Source organism: Anguilla anguilla, chromosome 10 (assembly GCF_013347855.1).
Source record: "Anguilla anguilla isolate fAngAng1 chromosome 10, fAngAng1.pri, whole genome shotgun sequence".
Taxonomy (NCBI): domain Eukaryota; kingdom Metazoa; phylum Chordata; class Actinopteri; order Anguilliformes; family Anguillidae; genus Anguilla; species Anguilla anguilla.
Genome location: NC_049210.1, coordinates 37,748,256 through 37,773,568, shown reverse-complemented (window position 1 = coordinate 37,773,568; position 25,313 = coordinate 37,748,256). Strand labels below are relative to the sequence as shown.

The 25,313-nt window shown below is 40.8% G+C and overlaps 2 protein-coding genes across 6 annotated transcripts in view; both read left to right on the top strand.

The window, feature by feature from the left end:
- wdfy3 (WD repeat and FYVE domain containing 3) overlaps positions 1-3,621 on the top strand; it is a 74,540-nt gene extending 70,919 nt beyond the window's left edge. For all 4 annotated transcript variants that reach the window (XM_035378516.1, XM_035378517.1, XM_035378515.1 and 1 more), the window contains 2 exons: positions 97-294; positions 955-3,621. In XM_035378516.1, the coding sequence (XP_035234407.1) occupies positions 97-294; positions 955-1,075 (319 nt within the window). In that variant the 3' untranslated portion in view covers positions 1,076-3,621. The remainder of the gene's footprint in view (positions 1-96; positions 295-954) is intronic.
- Positions 3,622-4,482: 861 nt separating this feature from the next.
- cds1 (CDP-diacylglycerol synthase (phosphatidate cytidylyltransferase) 1) lies at positions 4,483-24,157 on the top strand. 2 transcript variants are annotated; one of them, XM_035379091.1, is made up of 13 exons: positions 4,483-4,964; positions 13,482-13,630; positions 13,952-14,048; positions 15,266-15,363; positions 16,163-16,302; positions 17,205-17,263; positions 18,053-18,135; positions 18,481-18,568; positions 19,004-19,072; positions 19,502-19,654; positions 20,545-20,664; positions 20,765-20,868; positions 21,339-24,157. In XM_035379091.1, the coding sequence occupies exons 1-13, from the start codon at positions 4,899-4,901 to the stop codon at positions 21,472-21,474; spliced, it is 1,362 nt and encodes a 453-aa protein (XP_035234982.1). In that variant the 5' UTR covers positions 4,483-4,898; the 3' UTR covers positions 21,475-24,157. The 2 variants fall into 2 exon arrangements, with proteins under 2 accessions (XP_035234982.1, XP_035234981.1); XM_035379090.1 differs by having other exon boundaries at positions 19,502-19,708.
- Positions 24,158-25,313: the final 1,156 nt, after the last annotated feature.

Below are 25,313 nucleotides of genomic sequence, written 5' to 3'. Positions count from 1 at the left end.
CGATACAAAGCATGTATAAGGGGAGGAGATATCTATGGTAGAACCTCTGTGATGTCACTGGGAAGTGATGTCACACGCCTCTGATTTGTTTTGCAGGGACCACAGTAAGATCCTGGTGGGCGACGGGCGTGGGCGGGTCTTCAGCTGGTCGGTGAGCGAGCAGCCGGGCCGCTCGGCTGCTGATCACTGGGTGAAGGACGAGGTGGTGGACAGCTGCTCCGGCTGCGCGGTCCGCTTCTCCCTGACCGAGCGCCGGCACCACTGCAGGAACTGCGGCCAGCTCTTCTGCCAGAAGTAAGAGCGCGTCACGCGCCCGCTTGTGATTGGTGGAGCCATTTCCTGTCAGTCGATTAGAAGAAACAATCGGCCTGAACTGCAACCCATTCTGATTGGTTTAGAGTTGAGTGACAGAAAGAACAGGCTCATTATACCAATTATGTGCGTTTAGGAAACGTGACAGTACCACACACCGTACTGTGAGTGGTGAAATGGCTATACGCATGTGATGCGTAGGAGAGCGTGTTGACGAGTGTGCCCAAACAATTTCACTTCCCTCCTTATGTACAAGAAAAATCCCAAGTCATCAAATAAAGGCACAATCATGACAAAACAGAACAATGAATCCTGCTTGTGCCATCTCTGTAAGCATGTCACACTGGGTTAACCTTCATAGCTGAGACACCAACGTGTTGCCCATGACATTGGCATTCCAACAGTAAAATACAAGTTTTACATGATGCTTATCTTAATCGCACTTGCTGACTTCCTGTCAGCACAGTAAACAGTCTGTTTTCTTTTGATGTCTGATAAGAGGCATACTTCTGTGAACTGCCCCACACTTGTGAAAGCAATCACCATGCCAGACTGTCTCAGGCATTACAGAGTAGAATAGTTCCTTAAGAAGAAGCAGCGTGTATGATGTCATCTCACTCCTCGGTTCTTCTTGTTCTCCAGGTGCAGCCGGTTCCAGTCGGACATAAAGCGCCTGAAGATCTCCTCCCCGGTTCGGGTGTGCCAGAACTGCTACTACAACCTGCAGCACGAGCGCGGGTCCGAGGATGGATCTAGAAACTAGCCCACCCCGACTCCCTCGGCAGGCCACGCCTCCCTGGCCCCGAACCTGTCCGCTTGACTGACAGGCTCCGCCCTCCTGAAGGCTGGCCTGACCAACCCACCTTGAACACTTTCCTGTTACCACATGTAAAGCACTGACAAAGGAAAAAGGGATCACTCACTGAATAATGTTCACTGTTCCATATATGTATTGCAGTTAAGTATGACCTGAAAGAGGGGGAAGGGAATGGGGGGGAGGAAAAAAAAAAAAACATTCTAATCTGGTGGTTTTTGATTAATTTTTTTCTTATCTTTTTTTGTTTCATTTTTGCAGTCCCTCCCCTTTAATAGCAACAAAACGCCTACCAAGTTAGTCACCAGCTTTTTAGATCATAGAGCAACAGTGTAGGCCTCCAGTGAAATTTGTTTATATTGTAAATACGTTAAATAATGGCCTTTTTAACAAAAATTTACTGAAAGACAAATGTCGCCTGTATCATAGGAACTCAGTATCCGCCTCCTGGGTGTTAAAAAAGATGACTGGTCACAGGGACGCACGTAACGGGGACTATGAATGTCAACTAGTGTGTGTTAGCTGTGTAATTATTTTTTTTTATTTTCTTTTGTTTACAATCTGCATTTCGTTCATGTGGTTGCTCACAGTACCTTAAATGTTGCCATCAACTAACTTAACAAACTTAAAAAATATATGATTGCATTATATATACATCATATATGTATATATATATATATATATATATATATACACACACACACATTTCATGCCTATGATATATCTGCTGTTGTTGACTGCAACATATCAAATCTGTTTATTTCAAATGTTTGTCATTTGTAGTTTACTCTTAAATTTAATTTTAAAAATTACTACATTATTGTAGAGGTCAGTGTCCAGGAGAAAGAGTAGTTGTTAAAAAGTATGATTTATTACTTACTAAATCATGACATTTTGTCTGCACAATGGAAGAACTACAATGTATCTTCCGCCAGAAAAATCCTCACAGAATCAGTCTAGAGCGTGGAAAAGCCATTTTGTCACTGCACATTTTATAAGTTATATAAAAGGAGCATTTTTCCCCTGATGGATAAGGGAATATTTACAGGTATCTTCATTAATGTCCACATTTGTCTGTTACATTCATTTAAACATCTTTCCCAGTAATTGTGATCATCTGTAAAATTGTTGTATTTATTGTAAGGTTGCGTAGACATGTTGCATGACATGTAATGCAGGTCATTAAAATCTTATCTCTTAAGACTTTAACATAGTAATATTTAATGGAGCAAGTTACATTAAATACATTCTGCAATGTTTTTTTTTTAAATCTGCATATAACTGATAGACTCAACTTATATGCAGATATTGCTTTCTAATCATTGTCATTTGAATTTTGGTTGAAGAAAGGACTCTGAAAAAGCAACATAAACATATGAGACCAATTTGCATATTTATAAGAAGACAGCTATTTGTCACATGTAAAACTGGATTTGTTTGTGCACCGTGTAAAAATATGACTTTTTTGTTTTGGTGGATATTTGAGAAATGGAGCTGGGGTTTTTCAGCGTCTTGAGTGCACACCATAAAATTTGAAAAAGTCACTGCCATTTTTTCCTTTCTGCATGTCAAAAGTCCGTGGTACTGTGGGCAATGTGTGTCTGTGCTGCTTCAACAGTAATAACCACTTTGATTTATGCAACATTTCGTAAATGTTTTCTTTTTTGTAACATAAGTGCAATAACCGGCTTATGATTTCAGCCGTAGAAAGTGTGTACCCTACCCTGCTAGCATGCAGTCATCATTATTATTATTGTTGTTGTCATTATTATTCTTTCTTCATGTACTGTATCTAGCATGCAATCACTATATTGAGCTAACAGAACATGCTAGCAAGAGGCAGATTCCAAAATCAGATTGGATAGGTCACCGAAGTTGTTTTGCACCTTCTTATGTACAAACTGCAAGGAACCATAATTTTATCGAATGCATTCTTATGTTGCGTGCTTATCACTTTAAAGGTGTAAAGGTTACAGTTAAACTGTATGAAATATTTATGCAATTATATTGGTTTTATTGTTTTTTTTTTTTAACGATTGTAATTTCAGCAAGTTTTGTTACTTGTTGCATGTCTGATAACACGGCTGACTTTCTGTGTCAGTGAATTGTACATGTTTTACCTTGTTTTGATGTTTATTTGGTTTGTTTTTAAGGCATTAACTAATTAGTTATAAGCTCTGAAAGGCAAGATGTGTGTACAGTAATGACAAGAGCAGTGAAAATGTGTTCCCAAGTCTGGGTGGAATTTTGTACTATATATGAAAAAAATGGCAGGTCTAATCCTTGGACTATTTTTGGTGGTCTTGTGTTAGACTGCATTACTACAGTATCTAGTGTGCAATCTGTGATAGCTGAATGTTCACTGTATTATTGTGGTCAGTACAATTACAAAAAAGAGTAGAGTAATGCAACAGAAATATGTAACTATAATGCAATAGATCTGGTACTTAAATTCTTTTTTATTTCAATTAAATTCCTGCTGTTTACCACCAAGAGCCTGTTGTTTGTTATTATGCAGTATCCTTAGTTTGTGTTGTTTGATCTCTGCTCCTTAGTGAATGTCATTCTCGCTGAAATATGTTTGCTTTAGGTAATTTTGTTTTTTGGTGTGACTGATGATGTCACTCCATTCAGGTTATCCCTTATTAACATGCTTAATTTGATGTTATCAAAGAGTTTCCACGGTTTCTCACAACTAAAAAGCATTATTCATATAAAATGCTTAGAAGGATATTAAGTAGACAAATGAAATCCAGTAATTATTGCAATCAATTGTAACAAGAAAAGCTATTTAGAAAGAATTAGTTGATTGTACATACATTGATAGTTTATGTTTATATTGTATATTAGGAAACAAGGTAATTTCAAATGTTAATACAGATGGATTTAAGCAATGGTCAACTGTATTTCAATTTATGAATGTTAAAGTCCTTGATTATGCCGTTTAAAATAAAAAAATAAAAAGTTCACTTTTCATTCAGAATGACAATTCAACAGTTCTGTCCAAACATTCTCATAACCAGCTGGTGAAAATCATCACTTTTTTCATTACTTTACTTCAGCTTCAAATTAAGTGGCATCCTTTACCAGATCATTGTACGTTAAAGTAGGATTTGTTTGAAATACACACTGTCAATTAAGTCTGAAGCAAATATCCATGAGGACAGGTAGGTGCCAAGCATATGAGAAGAAATTATTCTTTGTATTGTATGTATTCTGTCTTGCCGGCTCAGACCATATCAGAAGGTGATTGTTGCTCAGGTAATTAAATTACAATGTAAAACGCCACAACAGGAAATGTGCTTTGTAGTGAAAAGCAGAATTGGTGAAACTGCTGACACAAACTGAATCCACGCTGTCCTGCTCACTGGAGTGTCGCTGTGGCGCCTGTCACCGCGCTACCCCTACAGCAGACCGAACTGGCTAGGCTGGCTAGCTAGACACAGTTATTAGTTGCCTGTCGGATGAGTCCCGAGTCAGAGAGCGAAATAAGGGCAGGGTAGATAGATCCACCCAAACAGAGTCATCTCTACCAAGCTACGGCTGCGGCTCTTACAACCTGTCAGGACCTTACTGGGAAAACAGGATTTTGACAGTTCATCTTTACAATCTGGATACTGCATTGCTTGGTTGCCTTCTCCAATTGTGCAGTAGCTTGCTAGCTGGCTCCATACCTACACGTTAACCGGATTACTGGTGACAGTAATTTGCAATCACGTCTGCTGTTTGTGTATTTTGTGAAATTATTAGCTAGTTAGCTAGCCACGAAGAAATGACGGAGCTTAGAAAGCGAGGGGGAGGCGGTGACCATGACAGCACAGAAAACATCAGTGACAAGGTACGTTTAAACGCCGTCATCCAATGTTTTCCTTTCTAGCTAGCTAGTTAGCTAGAATATTAGCCTGTTCGCTGGACAAGTTATTTTAGCTAGCTAATTCTGCGCACTAAAGACCTTCGTAGCGTTAGCTACTATAGCTGGAGAAGTAGCTAACGGTATTCACATTTGGCTGTTTCCAACCAACTACTGTTAATTTGCTAACGCTATTAAATTTGAATATCAGAACTGAATGTCTTTATACTTAGCATACCTTTCATCCAGTCAGTGGTAGTCTAACTGGCGATGGCATTGCTGGTTAGAATTGGATCAGCACAGCAGTGCTTCAGCTCAGTCTGTGTGTTATGTGCCCGCGTTCATAGCAGCTTAGTTGTTAGCGAGCTATAGCTGTTTGCTGGCTGTTTCACTTTGGTTAGCTTATCTGTTTCGGGTCATACACTTAAACATATATGTGATGAGCTACCGTAACAAATAGCACATCTACATTAGTTAACATCAGTGCATACTGTACCTGTACAGGTAACCTACAGGACCAGCTACCGGACCTCTCCAGGTAGCGCACAGTGGAAGAACGAACATGTCAAACGTGACCCCTAGTGCTGGGTGGGAAGCTATGTTAGCTAGGTGTAGCAATGTCACACACTGTTGTTATAGACACAAGGATAGTCATGTAAGTTACATTAACTTGTTAGCAAATGTTGCAGTTGTTTGAAATATGCATTGTCTTATCTTGGCATGTCTGTTAGTTGGTGAAAATTTAGCAACCCGAGTTGGCAAGCTAGGTTAAATTGTCTCAAAATAATACACTGTGGTAGTGTCTTCTTCGTCAGTGCAAATTAAATAGCGAACTGGTTAGGTTGGTTTATTTACAACTAGATAGCTTTTCAGCCTTCACATGGAAAGCGAATATTAGTATTCTCAGGTGGCGCAGCTAAATTACTACCCACAATATTTTACTGGCTTGTTTGTCAACGTGTGGTGGTAATTTTGGAAACAATTCCCCACAAACAGCATAATTTGTCTTTACGGAAGTTTAACGAGTCTGCATTGTTGCGGAGATTTAGACTGATTAGATTGATTGCATTTCAACATTTTTTTTTTTTTCATCGTATTCAAAGAATTTGGAGAATATAGTTGTTCACTCCACCTTGAGCCAACAGCGAACACACAGCACTAAAAGGTAGTCTACTGATAAGCAAAGCGCGCATGCATGGTTTCAATTCACAGGTTGGCTCCAGTATGTAATGAATGCTGTCGAATCTAATGACAAGCCGCTGAGAGGGTATACATTATACAAGAGAGAAACCGCTTTTTTAACCTTGCTGAGGCCAGTCTGAAACTGGATACAGCCTGTCACATCAAATGTCTTTTAATGCAGTCTGAATTGCCGATCTTATCTTTTTGTGTACTGTTGTTAATTAAAAACACACCCCACGTGAAACTTTGATTTTCTTTTTTAAACTTTGGCGTGATCAGTCTCCATGGAAATGTTCCATCTAGGCCTACCGATAATGCTTGTCCCCGGGATACTTTGGAATTGGTACTGATGCCCTGTGTAGCCTACATGTTTCTGGAATGTGATTATTCTGTTCATAGTCGGGAAAAATGTGTAAACACTATCTTAGAAAAAACAAGTTTTATGACCAAATTAACATGTTATTATATCCTGAATTTAATATTTTAGACATGTTTTAAAAAAAATGTTGTTTTTGGCATGACAGAATAATGTTGGGCTCTATTAGAGGCTAGTTCCTTTTCTCAGAAAACATTTATTGCATCATATTCTTTTAGGACAAGAAAAAGAAATACATACTAAGCATAGCCAGACTAGGCCTACATGTCTTTGGTGATTATTTCAGCTTCTGAAATTTGTTAGCTAACTAGAGTGCCTGTGTAAGCCATCTACATGCAAGATCGGTGGTACCAATAGCAATCATTTCTTATTTTTTCCTAAAAGTGAAGCTCAAAGACAGAATGCAGTAGCCGTCAACCCAAATACAAATTCCCCTCGTGTGGCCAGGGGTACAGTTTTCCACCATGGGGCATTCTGCACTGAACCCCTCTCTTATTTCCCCCTGTCTGAATAAAGAGAACAAAATTCATGAGGAGGGCAAGCTGTCTGCTTTCCTCTTAGTCACAAGGACTATGTCATTTATCACTTGCGCGAAGCTCTTAATTTGCCAAGACGGATGTAGCCTAGTTGGAAGGTTGCAGTTATTTATCTGTAAAAGAACTCTTTGAGAAGTTCAACGTGAGTTTATATTGTATTTACAATGCTTTTGGAGTTCCTATCTGCATTGAATTATGTGCTCATACTGCATTTGTTTGAGAACATTGCAAGTGACATGAAACTCAATTGTAAAGGATGTTCAGACACCTACTACCAGAGCATATGGCTCTATGTCTACAGTATAATGCCCAGCTACATCAGCCTTATATAAAATGTCTTTTTTCAAATTGGATGATTATGGAATCTTTTTTTTCCCCACATTATATTGATCACAGGGTAAACTTGTTTTAGTATTAGACTTAACAATTTGCATTTTACTGTTAAAATTGTGATACAAGAATATCATTGGGCCTTATTTTACAGGAAATGCTGTTGTGTGCATTGCTGGCTACAGTTTTACTGTAATCTTGCATCTGTTTCTCAATAAGGGAAGGTGGAGCAAATATGTGAACTTGCAGTATTACAGTGGAGCCCTCTTCAGATTTCTTGGTATGGTATGCTAACATATGCAGTTCAGTTCCCTGGTCCTCACACATGAGCCAGAATGGCAGAAGTAGGCCAGCTCTGATGGCTGCCTATGCACCAAATAAACATTGTTCTGTATGAATGGGCCCCATGAGTAATCAAACCATTTACAGGTAATTATGATCATGATCATGAGGCCTGAGGTCTTTTATAAATAATAGACTTGGCTCTCGCTTATGGATACCACTACAGGTGCTAATTCAGAAAAAGACACGCCTCCATATAAAAGTAGGCTAAATCGATGCTGAACATGTCAAACCATTCATTTATTAAAGCAAGGATGTGTGTGTGTGTGTGTGCACATGTGTCTTCGGATGTGTGTGTGTGTGCATGCATCCTGAGGGGTAGTTATGGACTGTTTCCACATGTTTCTAGCTATCAAGTCATTACAGGAAATGTTTTCACAATAGGCTCATAGTTCAGTACAGTGTAGCTCGTATTGCTCAATCCAATATTTTACCCGGCATATATTGTTTATTTGGTTCCCTCCCCTTCAGTTGTAGCCGATTTTGCTTTGAGCATGCGCCGTACTCACATGGGAAAGACTTAACTCGTGGTTCAAGGTCAAGGGAGAAGTTGCTACACATAAACCGCAGAACTTGGCTGAATTAGAGCTTTCGGCAGGTTTCAGGGTTGAAGAATGGGAAGAGAACGCAGAAGAGCACAGGCTAATCGCTGCAATCTCCAGTGAGTCACTGCGTGTGGTCGAGTCAGTTACAACAGCGTGCGCACTGTAGCGTGGGTAGCTATCTGCTTTTCCATCTGTCCTTTGGGCAATGCTGCCCAGAAACTGCCCTTGTTGCTTTAAAATCAAAGTATAAAATATATAAAACTGAGAACACAGTTATACTGTGACTAGGTAATATATTTTACTGCATATCTTATACTGCATTTACTTGTAATATAGTCTAGTTGTAATTTGACTGGATTTGATTCTTCAGTCTAGGCTACATCCACTGCATCACATGACCTTCTTAGATATATGAAGGTACATTCATTAAAAATCTTTGATTCTTATAGTGTGTGTACTTCTGTGATCACTCAGAAAGCAGAAAAAGTACATACTATACAGTGTGTTCAGTACAGGAAGCTGTGGACTGACAGGCATGGATCTGTGAACATGTGAGAGGATTAGTGGGAGGCTAGACTTAAAATAGCTAGGGGATATTTTATGTACCAGGAGAATGAATATCCACTCCCCTTACACACCCAGTCTCATGCAGGTGTTAAAGTTTTCACTGACAAGAACGCTTTTCTTTCTTACTAGCATTTCACACTGGAAACCCTAAGTTTCCATTAACCACAAATCCTAAAAAGCCTCACTGTTTCACCAAACTGAATAGAAATCAATGTAAGCATGTTCACTGAAGACTGACTTTACATATGCCCTCTTCTTTAATCCTCAATTAAGTGTCGAACAATTTCTTTTTTAAATCAGGTACCTATATATATATATATATTATTGGGCGTACGTACGTTAACTTTCAATTTGTTCTATAGGAAGTTAAGTTACTGCAGCTATCTTCGCTCACTACAGCACGTGTGGCTATTAGCGGGTTTATCCACTGCACAATGGATTTTGTTGCTTGGATCCACCAACTAGCTCTGAGCGTTTAAATTCCACGCTAAATAGGTTTCGTTGTCATCAGCCCGAGTTCAACCCTAATACGGCCTCCCTTTTGCCACCTCTGCAAAGCATTTAAAGGGACTGACGGGTTACAGCACAGTCAGAATTCTCTCTGAAAACAAAGCGAATCTCATGAATCCCGTTTATAATGAAGGCAATTAAAAGCCTTTGACCTCTTCTTTTGTCTCAGCCTGATTCCCAGTAGGTTTCGCAAGGCAAAGTTGTAAATACGCGAGGGAGAGCACAGTAGTGCGTGTGGGCGAGGCTTGTCGTGGAGTAGGACCGCGGCTTTTCCGCCTGCGGGGATTAACAGTCCCATTTTCGCGGAGCAGATTACCTGGCCTTATCGAAAATCCTCTCGCTCTGTGGACGGGACATTTTTAGCTAGGAGACCGCGCTAGTGCCTGGAATTTCTGAATGACTGTGCTGTTGTACGTCCCATTGAATCTCGGCCATGCCCACTAGAGCGTATTAGCTGAAATGAAATCGCCCTTTAGACAAATAGCAGCTGTGTCATGGTGTGGTGTACCACGCCCTGAACTTATCATCGTTACTATTTTTTTTTTTTTGTTCTAGTGAGTTCCACCAGACATTATTCTCAAATGTTAGAGGTGGGCGGAATAGATAAATTAATAAAATAGCCAGTGTCCGTCAAAATATAACCCTAAATGATCTAGGGACGCTAGTTATCTTTTCAAACAAGCGCTCACATTTTTTAAACTAGCCCAAAAAAACGCAACCCTTCAATGACAGATTTCTAGCAACTTCGGGTGGAAAAAAACAGCCCCAAGTAGCGTATTATAAGCGGACCAAGTAGCTGGATCATCCAAACTAAAGCTGCCGATTGTCAAGTGCTAAATGTAGGCTACGGCGGTGGGCGGGACAACTTGATTGACACGTGGTGAAACTGATCTTGAATTGATGAGTCCTGCTAGAAGCTGTATCGAATTGATAAACACGGTAGTGAAAGCCGCTGTGAACTGGTGATTGGAATTGCAGTGCATTGAATTGATTAGTGCTGCTAGTGAATAAATGAAAATCAGGGTGATCAGATACAAAGATAAAACGTTATGTAATTTTATCACCGACGGATGGATTAATTTGACGTTAACGCGTCACTAATTAATTGAATTGTTTGATTCATTTAATTTGATTGCATTTTATCTGATTCGATATTGAATGTGATTACAATTTGAGTCACCATTTAGTTAGTTTTTTTTTTTTTTTTTTTTTGGTTCCTTCCACCCCTCGTTAGCAGGTAAGCAAGTCAGCCACACCAGAAAGAGAGTTAAATAGGGCACATCACTCAGCACAGGTGCGCCTCAATTAAAGACAGCTGTTCCCGGCTCCGCCCACCAGGCTCCTGTTCAGGAACCCAAGAGCAGCCAACAAAACAGGGCAAGCGGAGCAGGGGTACCGTCACAGTATCCAGCTGCTGGTTTTATGCAAGTGATACTGATTCCTCTGTTCAGAGGTGGAAAGTCTAGGGGTCAGAAAGTAAAAGTCCTGCCATGTGTTTCTCTTACCCATGATCGCAGCCAGCTGATTTCACTAATTAGCTCTACCTCCTGGCTGAAGAATTGTGCTAATTAGCAAATCCAGGTGATTGGAACAAAATACTGGAGAGGACTTTCACTTTGTGAATGTGGATTTTCCACCTCTGCCTCTGTTGCAAAGAAAGCAATAGGCTTGACATCTAGGCGAGAGGTTCTGTGAACTCCACTAAGCTGGCTCCCAATTACTGAGGTATTCAGTGCTAATTATAGCTGGGGAGTGATGGCAGTAGCTGGCCTTTTTGCTAATTTTAAAGGTGTTCCCTCTCTTGATGCTGGCCTTATTTAGCATGCTTTTGGGGAAGAGAGCCGTGAAAGGAAAAATGTTCTGAAATGTCAGTTGCTGTTTAAAGTGTGGCTGAAATGTAATCTTCTGTGGAGTGCGCCCAGAAAGAATCTACTCGTGTTTCCAAAATATCCATGCGTGAACATCTCAAAACTGCCTTTCTGACTGGCAAAGACAGGTGTGCCCATAGTAGAGCAATGCACTTCTGACCTCATCTAAGGCCATTTAATTCTTTCTCAGATGCTCAGAAAGTACTTTGAAAGACTTTCCTTTAAATGGACTGAACGTGGGGATAGCTTTGCTATCAGCAGTTGCAGTCAGCCATATGTGTCTTATGTCATGATGTTCCAGCACATTCTGTGGCAATCAAACCATGCCGGATGAGGAGAATGTCTGTGGGTGACTTGCTGCTTTCTTTAATGAAATGATACAATGTCATCCAGTGACCTGGTTTTCAAGGTCTTTAGCATTTAGCTTATCGCTGCATGAATTAGGCTACCTTTTTTTTGCCTTTAACATTTGTTACAATGTGGCACTTGTTATGATGAAGATTATACATGTGATCAGCTGTGTATCTGTATCAGCTTGCAGATCATTAGGTGTTCACCCTGAGTTTTTAACACCCGGTTTTAAAATGAACGGAGGATCCTGTCCATTGTTTTATGCCACCTGGTTGCTCTCCAGTAGTTGGTAGGCCGTGTAATGGCTCTACTGTACATGGTGTGTGCTGGACTCTGTACAGTAGGCCATGTTCTGGCAGCTGCAGATGGAGTTGGCCTGCCAGCCGGCCGTGTTTTGAAAGATGATCCGTCCTGGCATTTCCACGGCTCTTATTTTTCGCCATGTTTATGCCTCGTTAGCTGACGTCCGTTTCCTTCTTTTCAAACACTTAGCCTGCTCTTTTAAGGGGTTTTTCTAAAATTGTGTGACAGGTCTTCCTCCCCAGAGACGTTATTTGACACCAGATGAATTATTTTGTCAGCTTTCCCCTAAATGTTTTATTCAGTTTACAAGGTTTATTTATTATTTTAACGCAGCAATTGAATTGCTTATTTTAGAAGGGCACAAGGCTGTAATCGAAGCTTGGTTGAGGTGTGCCAAATAGGCTATTGCTCAGGCCGAGGAATCCAAATGCATGAAGGTATGGTATTCATTTGCATAAAGGGTAAACTAGGTTAGCCAATAGTTCTATTTTCAATGTAGCCTATTTGCAGTCTGTAGTTGTACTTAGCTGTTCATATATCAGCACACACGGCACATGGCTAATTAAGAGGCTACATTGTGAAATGTTCCTTACCACATGTTGTGTTTATTTTTCTGTTCAAAATAAAAATGAGAAATGGTAAGGGAAAGAAGTGTCTATAACAATTCACAATACGGATGAGAACTTGATATGCGACCAATTGTCATTAGTGTAAGTTATAATAAATAGGGCCTAGTTGAATCATGTAGATGGTGAAAACAAAACTGTGGTTTTTAGTCTCTCATCATGAATCATATGGGCTTGGTATACACACCTTATTGGACCATGGTGACGCATACTGCTGTTTCTGAGTATTGTTGTTGGACATTTCTGTGCAAAAGAAGATTGGCACCAGATACAAAATGGTAGTTGCAGACCATGTTCAACTATTCAACTGTTTTCAGCTCTGTGTATAATGTCTATTATATTAGTATGATACACTCATTAAAATATGGATGTGAGGGTCATATGATATAATTCCTATAAATGTAATATGAGCAGGTTGATCCCTAAGTGACAAAGTATCATCTCACAAATTTCATCGGTCAAGCAGTAAATCAATGGCTGTGGTCTTTCACAATCAAAATGCTCAGCCTGCAATGCAACTAAGGACCAAATGACACAAGGAACCCGTAGTACCTCTTTACCCACATATGTTGGGAGTCAATCTCATTACGAGCACCCGCCAAATAGTTACAAATGCGTTACATTTATTAAATAGTACTATAGTTTGTAAACAAGAAGTATATGATTGAAAGTAATTCTGCTTCCTCTCCTTTTTAAAATTTGTCTTGTGTTCCCAGAGGTTACACCATTTTCCTTCAAAAATAAGAGAACAATTTTTCAGTAAACAATCCACTTAATATGGGGAGCTTGCACTGCAGTGTTGAGTTACCTTGTGTTGCAATGGATTGACTTCATGGTCCTATTATTATTGCTGTTTCCTCATTGGCTGTGATCACTGTTTCCTCATTGGCTGTGATCACTGTTGCCTCTTTGGCTGTGATCACCATTTCCTCATTGGCTGTAATTGCTGCTTCCTCATTGGCTATGCAGGAGGCTGATGGAGAGGACAGACTGGGCCTACCCGGGGAGGTGGAGGGAGACGGAGAGGGGGAGCCTAAAGCTGACACTCCAGAGGTCCCTCCTTCCGCAGATAACACTCCAGAATGTCTCAACAAAGCCCTGGAAGGGCTCTCCTCCAGGTACGCTCATCCCTTTAAGCAACCAGTGTGGAAATGAAGAGCTGAATGCTCATCCCTTTAAGGAACCAGTGTGGAAATTAAGTGCTGAATGCTCATCCCTTTAAGGAACCAGTGTGGAAATTAAGTGCTGAATGCTCATCCCTTTAAGGAACCAGTGTGGAAAGGAAGTTCTGAGTCCGCATCCCTTTAAGGAACATTTAGGCTATATGCCTTGCCACGTCTGCTCAGACCAAAGCTACGAAAGTAATCTTAATGCTTTTTTTGTGCCTGCGTTTATATAAATTGCTCATGTGTACATTATTTTATTTTACTTTTTTGCAGATGGAAGAACTGGTGGATACGAGGAATTTTGTCGCTGACGATGATTTCTGGCTTTTTCCTCATCATTTACTTGGGCCCTATCATGTTAATACTGGTGGTAGGTTCTACTTTGCTCATTTTCTGCCCTAGTTAAATATTGAAGGAAGTGAACAAATGCCATTTAAAATGCAAGTTTGGAGTTGAGATGTGGCGAAATGCCATAAGTTTTCACAGTCGTACGTTATGAAGATTATGTGGAAGAACCCTAAGAATCCCCGCCATATGCATACACACACACAAACACACATGTACACTCTTTCCCTCACATGTACATACACACATTCTCTCTCATCCCTGTCCTTACCTGCTGTTTTCTCTCTGAGAATCAGTCTGATTCTCTATCTCTGTCTATCACTATCTGCTTATCTCTTTCTGTCACGCACACGCACACACCCACCCACACGCACACACACACGCATACGCACACACACACACACATACAGATTGCCTGCGATGGAGCCATTTCCCTTGCTCATAGCCCAGAGTCTGGTAGCCCTCCATCCCCTCTTTCCAGTCGTCTGGTGTCTGTCTCCGAGTGAGGGATATTTCTGAAGTGCCTTGTCACTCCTGAGGGGCGGATCCTGTTTCAGGCAATACTGCAGCCTGGATGTCACTGGAGCCTTTCGGCAGCTTAGGATAGCACAGCCAGAAGCACGAGCACGCTTCTCACCGGCAGTGCAGCTTGACCTCAAACAATAAGTTCAGTGACCCCTTTTTTTTTTGATGTCAAAAAGACCTGGCAGGGCTCTGGACTTACTTGCTTTCCAGAAATAAGACCATAACACCCTTTCATGAATTATAATAAAAAAAACAACATTCATCATGTCAATTATACAATTGCAAATATTGCATTGACAGTATCTGCATGCAGACGATATTTGGAAAATTCATGGATTCATGTTTTTCTAATGAATTCCAGATTAGCATTTCCTTATGAATACTAGAGTGGTCTTAAAACTCTTTGCAAAACTATTTAAAGTAATCACAATTTCAGAATAAGCTGTTTATATAACCTTTTTACATTTGTAATTTTTTCAACAAGGTCCTGGAAGGGCTCTCCTCTAGGTACGCTCATCCCTTTAAGGAACCAGTGTGGAAAGAACATTCTGAGTGCTCATCCCTTTAAGGAACCAGTGCAAATTTGAAATTTCATCATTGAAAAAGATCAACAAACCCTTGCGCTTTGCACGTCTGACGTACCTCGACCTTTGGGGGAAATTGAAAGTCTGCTTCCAACGCTGAACTCACGTGTTGAATGTTTTGGTTTTGATTTAGGTCATGTCCATTCAGATCAAGTGCTTCCAGGAGATAATAACGATCGGGTACAGAGTCTATCATTCCTACGAGCTCAAGTGGTTCCGGTCACTCAGCTGGTAAGCACTTACAGTGTGTGAGGTGAGACGACCGGGGAGCGTGTCTGTTGACCCGGTCTCCAACGCCGCTCTCACTTTTACCTGCCACATCACACCGCCAGCCAGAACCGTCTTCCCGATTTAGCGTGAAAAGAATCTAAATTAGTGTAGAATTGAGGAGTCAAGGGTTCCCTGTTTAATTGAGCTCAATGCTGAGGGCCTGACCCAAACCAAATGTGAAAATATACAGCCTCTGGCTAATGCAGAACTCAGATCCTCTCAGCCAATGAACTTCCGCATGGGCGTGGATTTTCTTCCAGCTTTGACCACCCTTCTCAAACCGGGGCCAGCTGTGACCAATGTGAAATATGATTCTTATGCTTTGCCCTTCTTATATGAGGTCTAGTTATTTCTTTCAGGCCACCTTAATTATAATGTGTTTCTCACAATAAATCCCACAGTCTGCCCTTAACTTTCAATACCAGTTTTATATAAACTGAAAGATATACTTGGAAACATTTTTTTTTTAAGTAATGTTATTGTAACAGTTGTCAAATATCATTACTCATACCACAATGCCATGCTGTATGTATCGCAAAATTACCTGAAGATTTTGAGCTTTTGGTAAAGGACTGTGCAACAAACATAAGCTGAACCCCATATCCCAGACATTGCTAGACAAGCCTGCGCTATTTTGTTTGCTGCCTATGGCCAGGAGGAAACCCAGTAGCAGGTTGCCTGTGGTATGGGCCATGATTGGGCCAATAAAATAAGGGAGAGAAAAGGTGTGGAACTCCAAGTGCGTTTCTATGAATTACAGGTACTTCTTGATTTGCGTGAATTACTTCTTCTACGGGGAGACGGTGGCAGACTATTTTGGCGCCTTTGTTCAGAGGGAGGAGCCTCTGCAGTTCCTTGTGCGCTATCATCGCTTCATCTCCTTTGCACTTTACCTGGGAGGTGAGTAGGCTCCTCCCACCCCCCACTCCCCCCCCCCCCACCCCAGGATTAAAGGAGTTTGTAATGTTGCTATAGAGACCTGTGAATAATGCACTACCATGTTCTAATGCTACAGCCCAATGCAGTGGATGATATGAAGCCTTATCATTACTTAGCTGACAGAATTGTGGAATTAGCCAATAGGATACGAGTCCTTTAGCCATCAGCTTGGCAGAATTCCCATTGTTTGGCACAGATGAGCCACATTGCCCTTTGTAACAACGGAAACATGTTTTAGTGCCTCATAAAAATATAAGTACATGAAATGTGGAGGAATATATTGTTTGTTCCCACCCATCTAAAGCATAATGTTCTCACAGTGTTACTGGAATGTTTTGACAGTGTTATAACATTTCCACTATATTGGAGCAACATTGAGAGAAAGTTTTGTTAGTTGGGAATTCACATTTCGCTGTCTTCCTTTGTATGGCAATGAAAAATCTTTGAAGCCAGAAAAGCTCAAATAGTTTTTGTACACGCTGCCATTTTTTACATATGCAGATATATAAAAGTAAAACATTGCAAGCCCTGTTCTTATGGTGAAGTTAACAATTCACTAATACATTATTTAAATTCATTTGGATTTCACAGAACCGAGCGGACTGCATATGAGGTTTTGGGTCAATTGAAAATTTCCCATTGTATTGTATGAATGCTATACAATCTTTTTTTTGGGTTCACCTATTGTACAGCCCTGGATTTGTTCTATATTTTGTTAATTAGAATCGTTCCACTTACATGTACATGTTTAATTGGAGTTTTGCACAAGGAAATGTCATTCAAGTGCAAAACCGTAGAATTGAAATTGTTTTGTTTCGTTCCCCTTGGAAGGAAACTGACTGCATGTTATTTACTCTTTGCAGGTTTCTGCATGTTTGTTCTGAGTTTAGTGAAGAGACATTACCGCCTGCAGTTTTATATGGTGTGTATCAGCGATGTAACCTCCAGTACTAACACAGCGGGGCTGACCTCATCGCAGGTCACGGCTATCGATGGACGTAGACCGCCTGATGCCCCCCCACACCCCCACACCCCCCTAATACACGGTGCATTCCCACTGGGGTGCACCATGCGATCCTGAACATACCATCCACCACTCACGGCTTTGGGGGGGCGGGGGGGCGGGGGGGCGGGGGTGGTCTATACTTGTCCTGACATCACTGCTGTTCGACCCAACAGGATCACATGGGCAGCAGAGATTGTCACATGTACAGTCTTGCAGTCTATGAATTCTATAAACATATGAAGCTATCATATGCCATGTGGATATTATATAGGCAGATGGTAAAATTTGGTATGCCATATTGTAAAACTACATGATACCTGCTATACGGCATATTTTCATGTTTTGGAATTTTGGATGTGTGTAGTGTATCAAATTCTAACTTCCGTACTGTTTTGCAATAGCATGCTTATAACCTTTAGCATGCTTAACTATTTAACCTAATAGCATAATATTCTTATGAATCACAATGTTGAGTTAGCCAGCTCCTGGCTGTTATTGTTACGTATTTGCATTGTCTTCTCCATAGGCTGTTATAGCATAGCATTTGTCTCATCACTTGGTGTGCTGGTGTGAAGTGTCACTCAGCGTTGCAGTCCTGTGCACTGTGTTTATGCTCTTTTAATTTTTATTTTAGCGTAAGTGTTTTTCGGTTGGTCAGGATGTGCATTCTGGCGTTGAAGGTGTGTGTTGTCTTTGCCATTTCAGTTTGCTTGGACCCATGTGACGCTGTTGATTGTGGTAACTCAGTCACACCTTGTCATTCAGAACCTGTTTGAGGGAATGATCTGGTAAGCAGGAATTGTGTTCATCGTGATAAGCCTGTCTCTGCCTTCCGCCTCTATAAAGTATGTCAGTGCGATCCCTGAAAAGAGTTTTGATGTATTACTGGTCCTAAAGCATGGCGGCACTCCCAAACCGTGCCCAAACATGTCTTCTGAGTCCTGCCACTCATAAGCAAATTTATGAAAAGAAAATTGTCATTTCAACACAGTTTGACAGATTATTCCAGTAATACCAGATGGTAGCACACAGGAGAATAACTGTGAGACATTCAGCAGAAGTAGCGACGCCTAACTGTCACATGGACTTGACATCTGTGCAGTGACTAAAATTAGTTTTCTGTTTGTTTGTAGGTTTATCGTTCCAATATCCATTGTCATCTGCAATGACATCATGGCTTACCTCTTTGGTTTCTTCTTTGGAAGAACGCCTTTGATTAAGGTAAGGGTGAATTACTACTCTGTTACTAGTTACACTGCATTAAACAGTAGTTTTTTGGTTGAACTCTTGGAAAAAAAAAAAAAAACAGGTAGGTAGAGCTCCATTTTTTGTGGCTGTGGGAAGAATTCTTTACTATGGCAATAAGAAACTGGCAGTATAACCTTAGACTGCGGCAACAGTGTCACAGACAGAGTGATAAAGACCAATTGAATAAAAGCTTGTCCTTCACTTCTGATTCTGAGTCAGATTCTCTTTGCAAACACAGTGAAAGCATAGTGAGCTTTGCTTTCACCCGAACGAACCAAACTGTATGTGAAGATGAAAACAAACTCTTTCATTTATTAAGCAGGTGAAAGACAGCCGTTGACTGAATCCTGTCTTAAGAGCTGGATTAAACTCTGTCGGTGTAGGTGTAATTATTCAATGTCTCCACAGCTCTCCCCAAAGAAGACCTGGGAAGGGTTTATTGGAGGCTTCTTCGCAACAGTAGTCTTTGCATTTATTGTGAGTAGACACTGTATATTCTCCAGTTTCATCGACTGCTACATTGTGATTCCTGTGAGGTCTGCCTCCTTTGCAGCATGTCATTAGCCTCTTTAATTTTACCTTTTATATTGGCTTTCACAACATTTTGTATGTGGTGCTTGTGGAAGAGCTGTAACACCTTGTAACCAGGTAGTTGCCAGTTCAAATCCCAGGAAGTATACTTGTTATGCTCTTGCATAAAGGACTTGAATGGGTGTAGTAGATGACTCAACTGTACACTAATCACCCTAGATAAATTCCTGCCAAGAAAATACATAAGTGAATGTAATTTAACAAAAAATGAATGGATTGTGATCATTTGATTTTGAGGATTAATCAGCCTCCTTGGTTCTGTGAAAAAGAGCACTTCCTGTTGAACACTTCCTGTCTCATGCTCTGTGCTTCCAGTTTGCCTACCTCCTTGCGCAGTACCAGTACTTTGTCTGTCCTGTCGAGTACGACAGCGAGACGAACCGGTTTGCTGTGGAGTGCCAGCCTGCTGAGATCTTTGTGATGCACGAGTACACCCTACCGTCGGTGATTCAGAACACTCTGAGATGGGTAAGGATGCACCTACACACCCTACCGTTGGTGATTCAGAACACTCTGAGATGGGTAAGGATGCACCAGTACACCCTCCCATAAGTGACTCTGAACACTCTGAGATAGGGTAGCACAGAGATAAGGATAGCACAGTGAATCAGCTATAACGGTAGCATAGTCACCTTTCCTGAGGAAGTGATACTAGCTATGAAAGAAAGTTCAGTTAGAAGGAGGCTCACAGTACTTTTGCTAATTACATTGCTGCTTTCTCCACACTGAGAGTTTCTGTTTTGCTTGTTGGATCTCATATGCAGCAGTAGACTTGTAGTCTAGTAGTCTCTGTGCACAGAAAAATGTTTAGTGTTAATTCAAGTCTGTGTGTGTCCAAATGCGATCAACTGTACTCTGTCAGAGTAAAATTCACTCTATCAGAGCAGATTTAACATCTTACATTGAACATTGTCTTGTGTATTAGCTCAGGCCTTATTGAGCATTTCATGCCTTTTAACTGACTGTTGTGTCCATACATTGTTGTGATTTGAATTTTTACCAAGTGCTTTTCATTCTAGTTGTAGTGCTCAAACACATAACCTAATCCACTGATAGAGATTTTACCACGGTTTTGCCAGTGTTAGCGGATGGTGTTCCTTCCATGGGCATAAGCACGGTTCTGTTAGGCCCTGCTGTAGCAGAGCAGCGCTGGGCTGTGGTTTATGGTGTTGCTCAGTCTTATCATGGCTGTTTATTACTGGCTGTGCCCGAAAGCTTCTGCTCCGTGCTGATCAAAAGCGCCACTCGGGGTCATAATTCATTCGTAAGGGGCCAGGGGAGACGGCGTCATAAATCCAGAGACCGCAGGAACAGGAAAGAGTACTGAGCGTTCCCTCTCTCTCTCTCTCCCTCCGCAGAAAACGGTGACCCTGTACCCGTTCCAGATCCACAGCGTCGCCCTCTCCTCCTTCGGCTCCCTGATTGGCCCGTTCGGCGGCTTCTTCGCCAGCGGCTTCAAAAGGGCCTTCAAAATAAAGGTGAGCGCCCCGGGGTCGCCGTGGCAACGCCTCCGAGACTCCGCCCTGCGCCGTGGCCAAAGCCCAGCTGACGCTTTCTCACTTTCTCGCTTACCCGCAGGATTTCGCCGACACCATTCCGGGGCACGGGGGCATCATGGACCGCTTCGATTGCCAGTACCTGATGGCCACGTTCGTTCATGTCTACATAGCCAGTTTTATCAGGTAACTTAGGGGAGAGCACTTGGTATGAGTGAATCTGCTGGTAGAAACACTGTTACAATCCATGTTTACTAGCAGGTTTCTGTTCATATCTTGTATTCGGCATGTAGGGTCAGAACATACAGTGAAAGACTTCTGTATCAGTGTTTAGGATATGTTCTGCCCTTCATGCTTTCTCATTGTATTATTGTGACTTAGTGTGTGTGTGTGGGGGGGGGTTGTAACAATTCTGCATTACCAGTTAAGACTTATTGCAGCTCTGACACTAATCAATGTTGCTTTGTGTAGAATCGTCAAAACACTCAATCATTCTGAAGGCCTGGCTGCTCATGAATATTTATAGAATATATGGACTGTTTTAAATGATGGGGTGATTGGTGATCTTTTGTGATTGGTTGGTTTAATTCAGCCTGCAGTTCAGTGTGGTGGCTGAGTAAATCACTGTGTGACTGTGTGCCCTGCTTGTCTTCCAGGGGTCCAAACCCCAGCAAGGTCTTACAGCAGCTGCTGGCACTGCAGCCAGAGCAGCAGCTCACCATCTTCAACACACTGCGCTCCCACCTCAGAGAGACTGGCATACTGCCCCCTACTGGAGTGGAGGGCCAGTGAAGAACACAGACACCACTCCCTCCTTCCCCTGCCCAGCATTTATTTATTTATCCTGACTGAACATGAATGCACTGTAGCGTCTGATGTCAGGGGCCGCCCGGACGACGCAACCGGAATACACCCAACCCTGGGTCCTGCATGAAAAACACAAAAATCCCAGAAGTCCATTGGGGAGAGGCAGAGGGGTCCACCATCCTTCAAAATCCATTACCCAGAAGTACACATGGGAGAGGGAGAAGGGGTCTGTCATCCTTCAGAAAGCATTACCCAGAAGTCCATGAGGGAGTGGGAGAGAGATCCACCACCTTTTGGAAAAAATGATCCACAAGGCTTTTCAGCACCACATAAACACGGCGTCTTCCGGATGTACGGACCCCAGCTCACACTGAATGGATGTAGAAGACGATGTAGCGGGAATCCCTGTCGAAGAGCTACATCCGTGCACTAACGATGCACTGACTCTACTCAAAGCTGCGAGGACATGCTTACTGAAAGTCGTGTGGATTAAACTGATGTGTGGACTGCTGAGCCGCAGTAGGGACGTTGCACTGTTGTGTAACCCTGTCTGTTCCAACAACAGACACTGAGGACCCGGGTTTCGAGATTTTACGCACGCTAGGCGCATAGAGCATCTCGTGCCGTAGTAATAACGGTCTTAACTTCGAAACTCAGCGGGGAAAAAAGGATCAAAACCTGAAGATGTACATAGGCAATGATGTCATTGCTGCTGATGTACGTCGTTTCCCCCTTTCCTTTGTGCATTACAGAAAGTGGTGTACTTTTAGAGTAGAGATCGATTGAGTTTGGCTATCCAAAGCATGGTGATAGCTACTGTAAATGCAAAACTAAAGATGCAGCACACTGATGCAACTTTTACACTGTGTGTGTATTATACGTGTTTAACGTTACACACGCACATATAAACGTACATCTGTAGTGTATACATTAGCATATAACCTATAATGCATTACTGTACATATTTATATATATATATATATATAAAAGAATATATATAATATAAAGAATACTTATGGGACTTGTTGCATATAACTGCATTTTAAAACTATAGAAATATGCAAAAAAGCAGGATCTTTCATGTGATTTTATCGTAGGTAGCATGAAGAGGCATCCGTAGGCTTGAGTAGTGGAGCTGGGAAAGGATATTCATGGTGTTGTGGTGTGAGGCAGCTTTTGAGAGTGCACAGAATAACTTGTACTCTGCACCTAAAGGAAGTTTGAAATGGCTGTGCTTTGACCTGTCAGATGAATTCATTTTTTATTTTATTTTAGTTGCACTGTAATCGGGTTAGAGAATGTCTTCAGCGACAACCGTCTTAGCTTTTTAATTGTCGCTGTCTGTTTTTAGACTTGTTTTTTTTTAACATTTTCTTGAAATCACATTTTCAGTTGCAGAACAGGAGAGTTTTACATACAGTGAATTACTAAAGCAATGTTTTACATTTATCGTTACATGACATCATGTAATCAGATAAAAACTTGAGATTTCCGGTTCTCTGTTGAAAATAATGCAGTCACATCACTAAAATAAAGTACTGTATTTTGATGCAAGTGCTGCATTATTCTGAAAAATGGAAACAGATTTCCATTCTATTAGCAAAGGTTTACCAAAGTGATGTATTTTACTGTTCTTTTTCTTCTGTTTTTTATTTTTTATTTTATTTTTATAAGCATAGTGGGTGGACTGTTCTTTAACAAATTTCAACAGTTTCTACAGTTTCACCATGAGTTCCAGCCAGGCCATGGACAAATGAATATTGTGGAAGAATACAAAATAATTATTTGCTCAAATGTGTTAACTGGTGATAATTTCTATAATGGTTACATAAATAAATACGTGTTCATTCCCCTCCTCTTAGAGGGGAAAAATACCTTTTTTGGGCCAGTTTTGGGCACTAAGGGACAAACTTGATTGTTTTATTTTGTGACTAACTGGTTGATGCACGACAGTTTCTCTGTATTAATATTTTAGCACTTATCCAGTTTTTAACAACATTTCATTTTGATTTCAGATTGTTTTTGTAGTTCAGTCCATAGGTTAAACAGGTGAAAATTAAACAGGTGTTCTCCCTAAGACAAAAGAATGCCCACACCGAGGGGGGGGGGGGGGGGGTTGTGGATTTTGGGACCAGAATTTTTTACTTCGTTTGTGTAAGATTTTTCTTAAGCCCCCCTCCCCGATTAGATTCCCCAATTTACAGATAACACCTGTACATATGAATTTTTCTGTGGCCATAGGCCCTATCTTTAAAAGATTCTGCCCACAACTGTCACACGAACAATGGAAGCAACTCCCTAACCAAACTAAATAATAAGATATCTATATAACGAGTAGGTGAAGTTGCTAAGTGAATTATTATGACTTAAGTAAAAAGATGAACAAATGTGGTCTATTTATTAAATTGTTTACATGAATTCAATTTTATTTGTATTATCCTCACTGTCAAATATTATGTGCTGGGAAAGATATTATTTAATGTATTTTATTATTTTTGACTGTTTTCAGTTTTGATTTGCAGAAAGAGTAAATATTCAGGATTTTATAATATCTAGCATTTGGAATGGGTCAGATTGAGATTAGTACAAGAACACACCACATAATGGAAAAATTATTATTATTCCATATTGTGATACACTGAATAAATAATATTTTTTCTTTACCATCTATATTTCTTATTTAATTTTGTGAACAAAGTGTTGAAATGGAAAAATAATTTAGAAACGTGTACACAATGTTGAATGTACCATACAGAATAACCATGGCCCTAAATGTTCAGCATTACCACCAAAATCAAGTTCAAGGGTTTGTTGCAAAGAACAAATGCCGATTATGCAGTTTCCTAACGAAGAAAAAAGCGGAATTAGGAAGTCGTAACACTGAAGCCATAGAGCACAAGCCTGGGACAGATAGAACCCCTTTACTTTTGAATGTGGAATGCTACATGAGTTGCTACATTATTTTTAATATGCTCTACCATAGCCCTTTGAAGAAGGGGTTTTTGGGAATGTTTTTTTTTCTTCAAAATTCTAGAACACCATTGCTTTCAATTACCAGTAGTGATTGTTTCAACAGCATTAGAATGTTCAGTTAAGAACATTCTAATCACATATTTGTGATCTTACACCTTAAATGGTTAATAGACCACAGTGATTTGAGAGTCTGAATGTGGGATACTGATCTCAGTAAGCAGAGAACAGCTGGTGTGTACTTGTGAGCTTTGACTGAAACAGAACTGGAACAGGGCCACACAAAATACAGGCCCATTCCTTTTATCTCTTGTCATTTTGATATGCCGCAATAAACACTGGTTCATATGAACCAGTAAGAGAATACTTTTTTTTCTTAATAGCAGAACGCTACAGTTCAATCATAAGGCACTCATGCTGAACGATAGCGTAACCCATTTGGGGGTTCATTTTTAGAGGCAGCTTTGCATTATTACTGTCAGTTTGCATATCACATTACATACAGAAACATCTGATCAGTTGCCTCTGCGAATCAGCTATTCTGGATGCTAAGTGTCAAGCGTGGCCCAGAGTGACTGTTGCCTTCAACTGGTTGCCAGGTAGCCTGACAAAGTGAACTTGGTTCCCCTGAGCTGATCATTTAAAGCAGACCTGAGTACAAGCTCAACTATGTCTGCCTTCCATAATGGCCACAGGGCTCAGTACAGTCAAAGGTCCTCATCAGTACATTCCTGTACACTGAGAAAATGTATTCAGATTCATGGTTCATTCCTAGTTCATCAGATTGCACCAATGTTACATTTGTTTATGTCATGTAGACATGCTCATGCATGGAAAAAACATTAATCAAACGA

Coding starts and splice junctions, on each gene's coding strand:
- cds1 (XM_035379090.1), top strand. CDS start 4,899: ATGACGGAGCTTAGAAAGCGAGGGGGAGGCGGTGACCATGACAGCACA. Junction 14,049..15,265: donor CTATCATGTTAATACTGGTG/GTAGGTTCTACT, acceptor GTTTTGATTTAG/GTCATGTCCATTCAGATCAA. Junction 18,136..18,480: donor CTGTTTGAGGGAATGATCTG/GTAAGCAGGAAT, acceptor GTTTGTTTGTAG/GTTTATCGTTCCAATATCCA.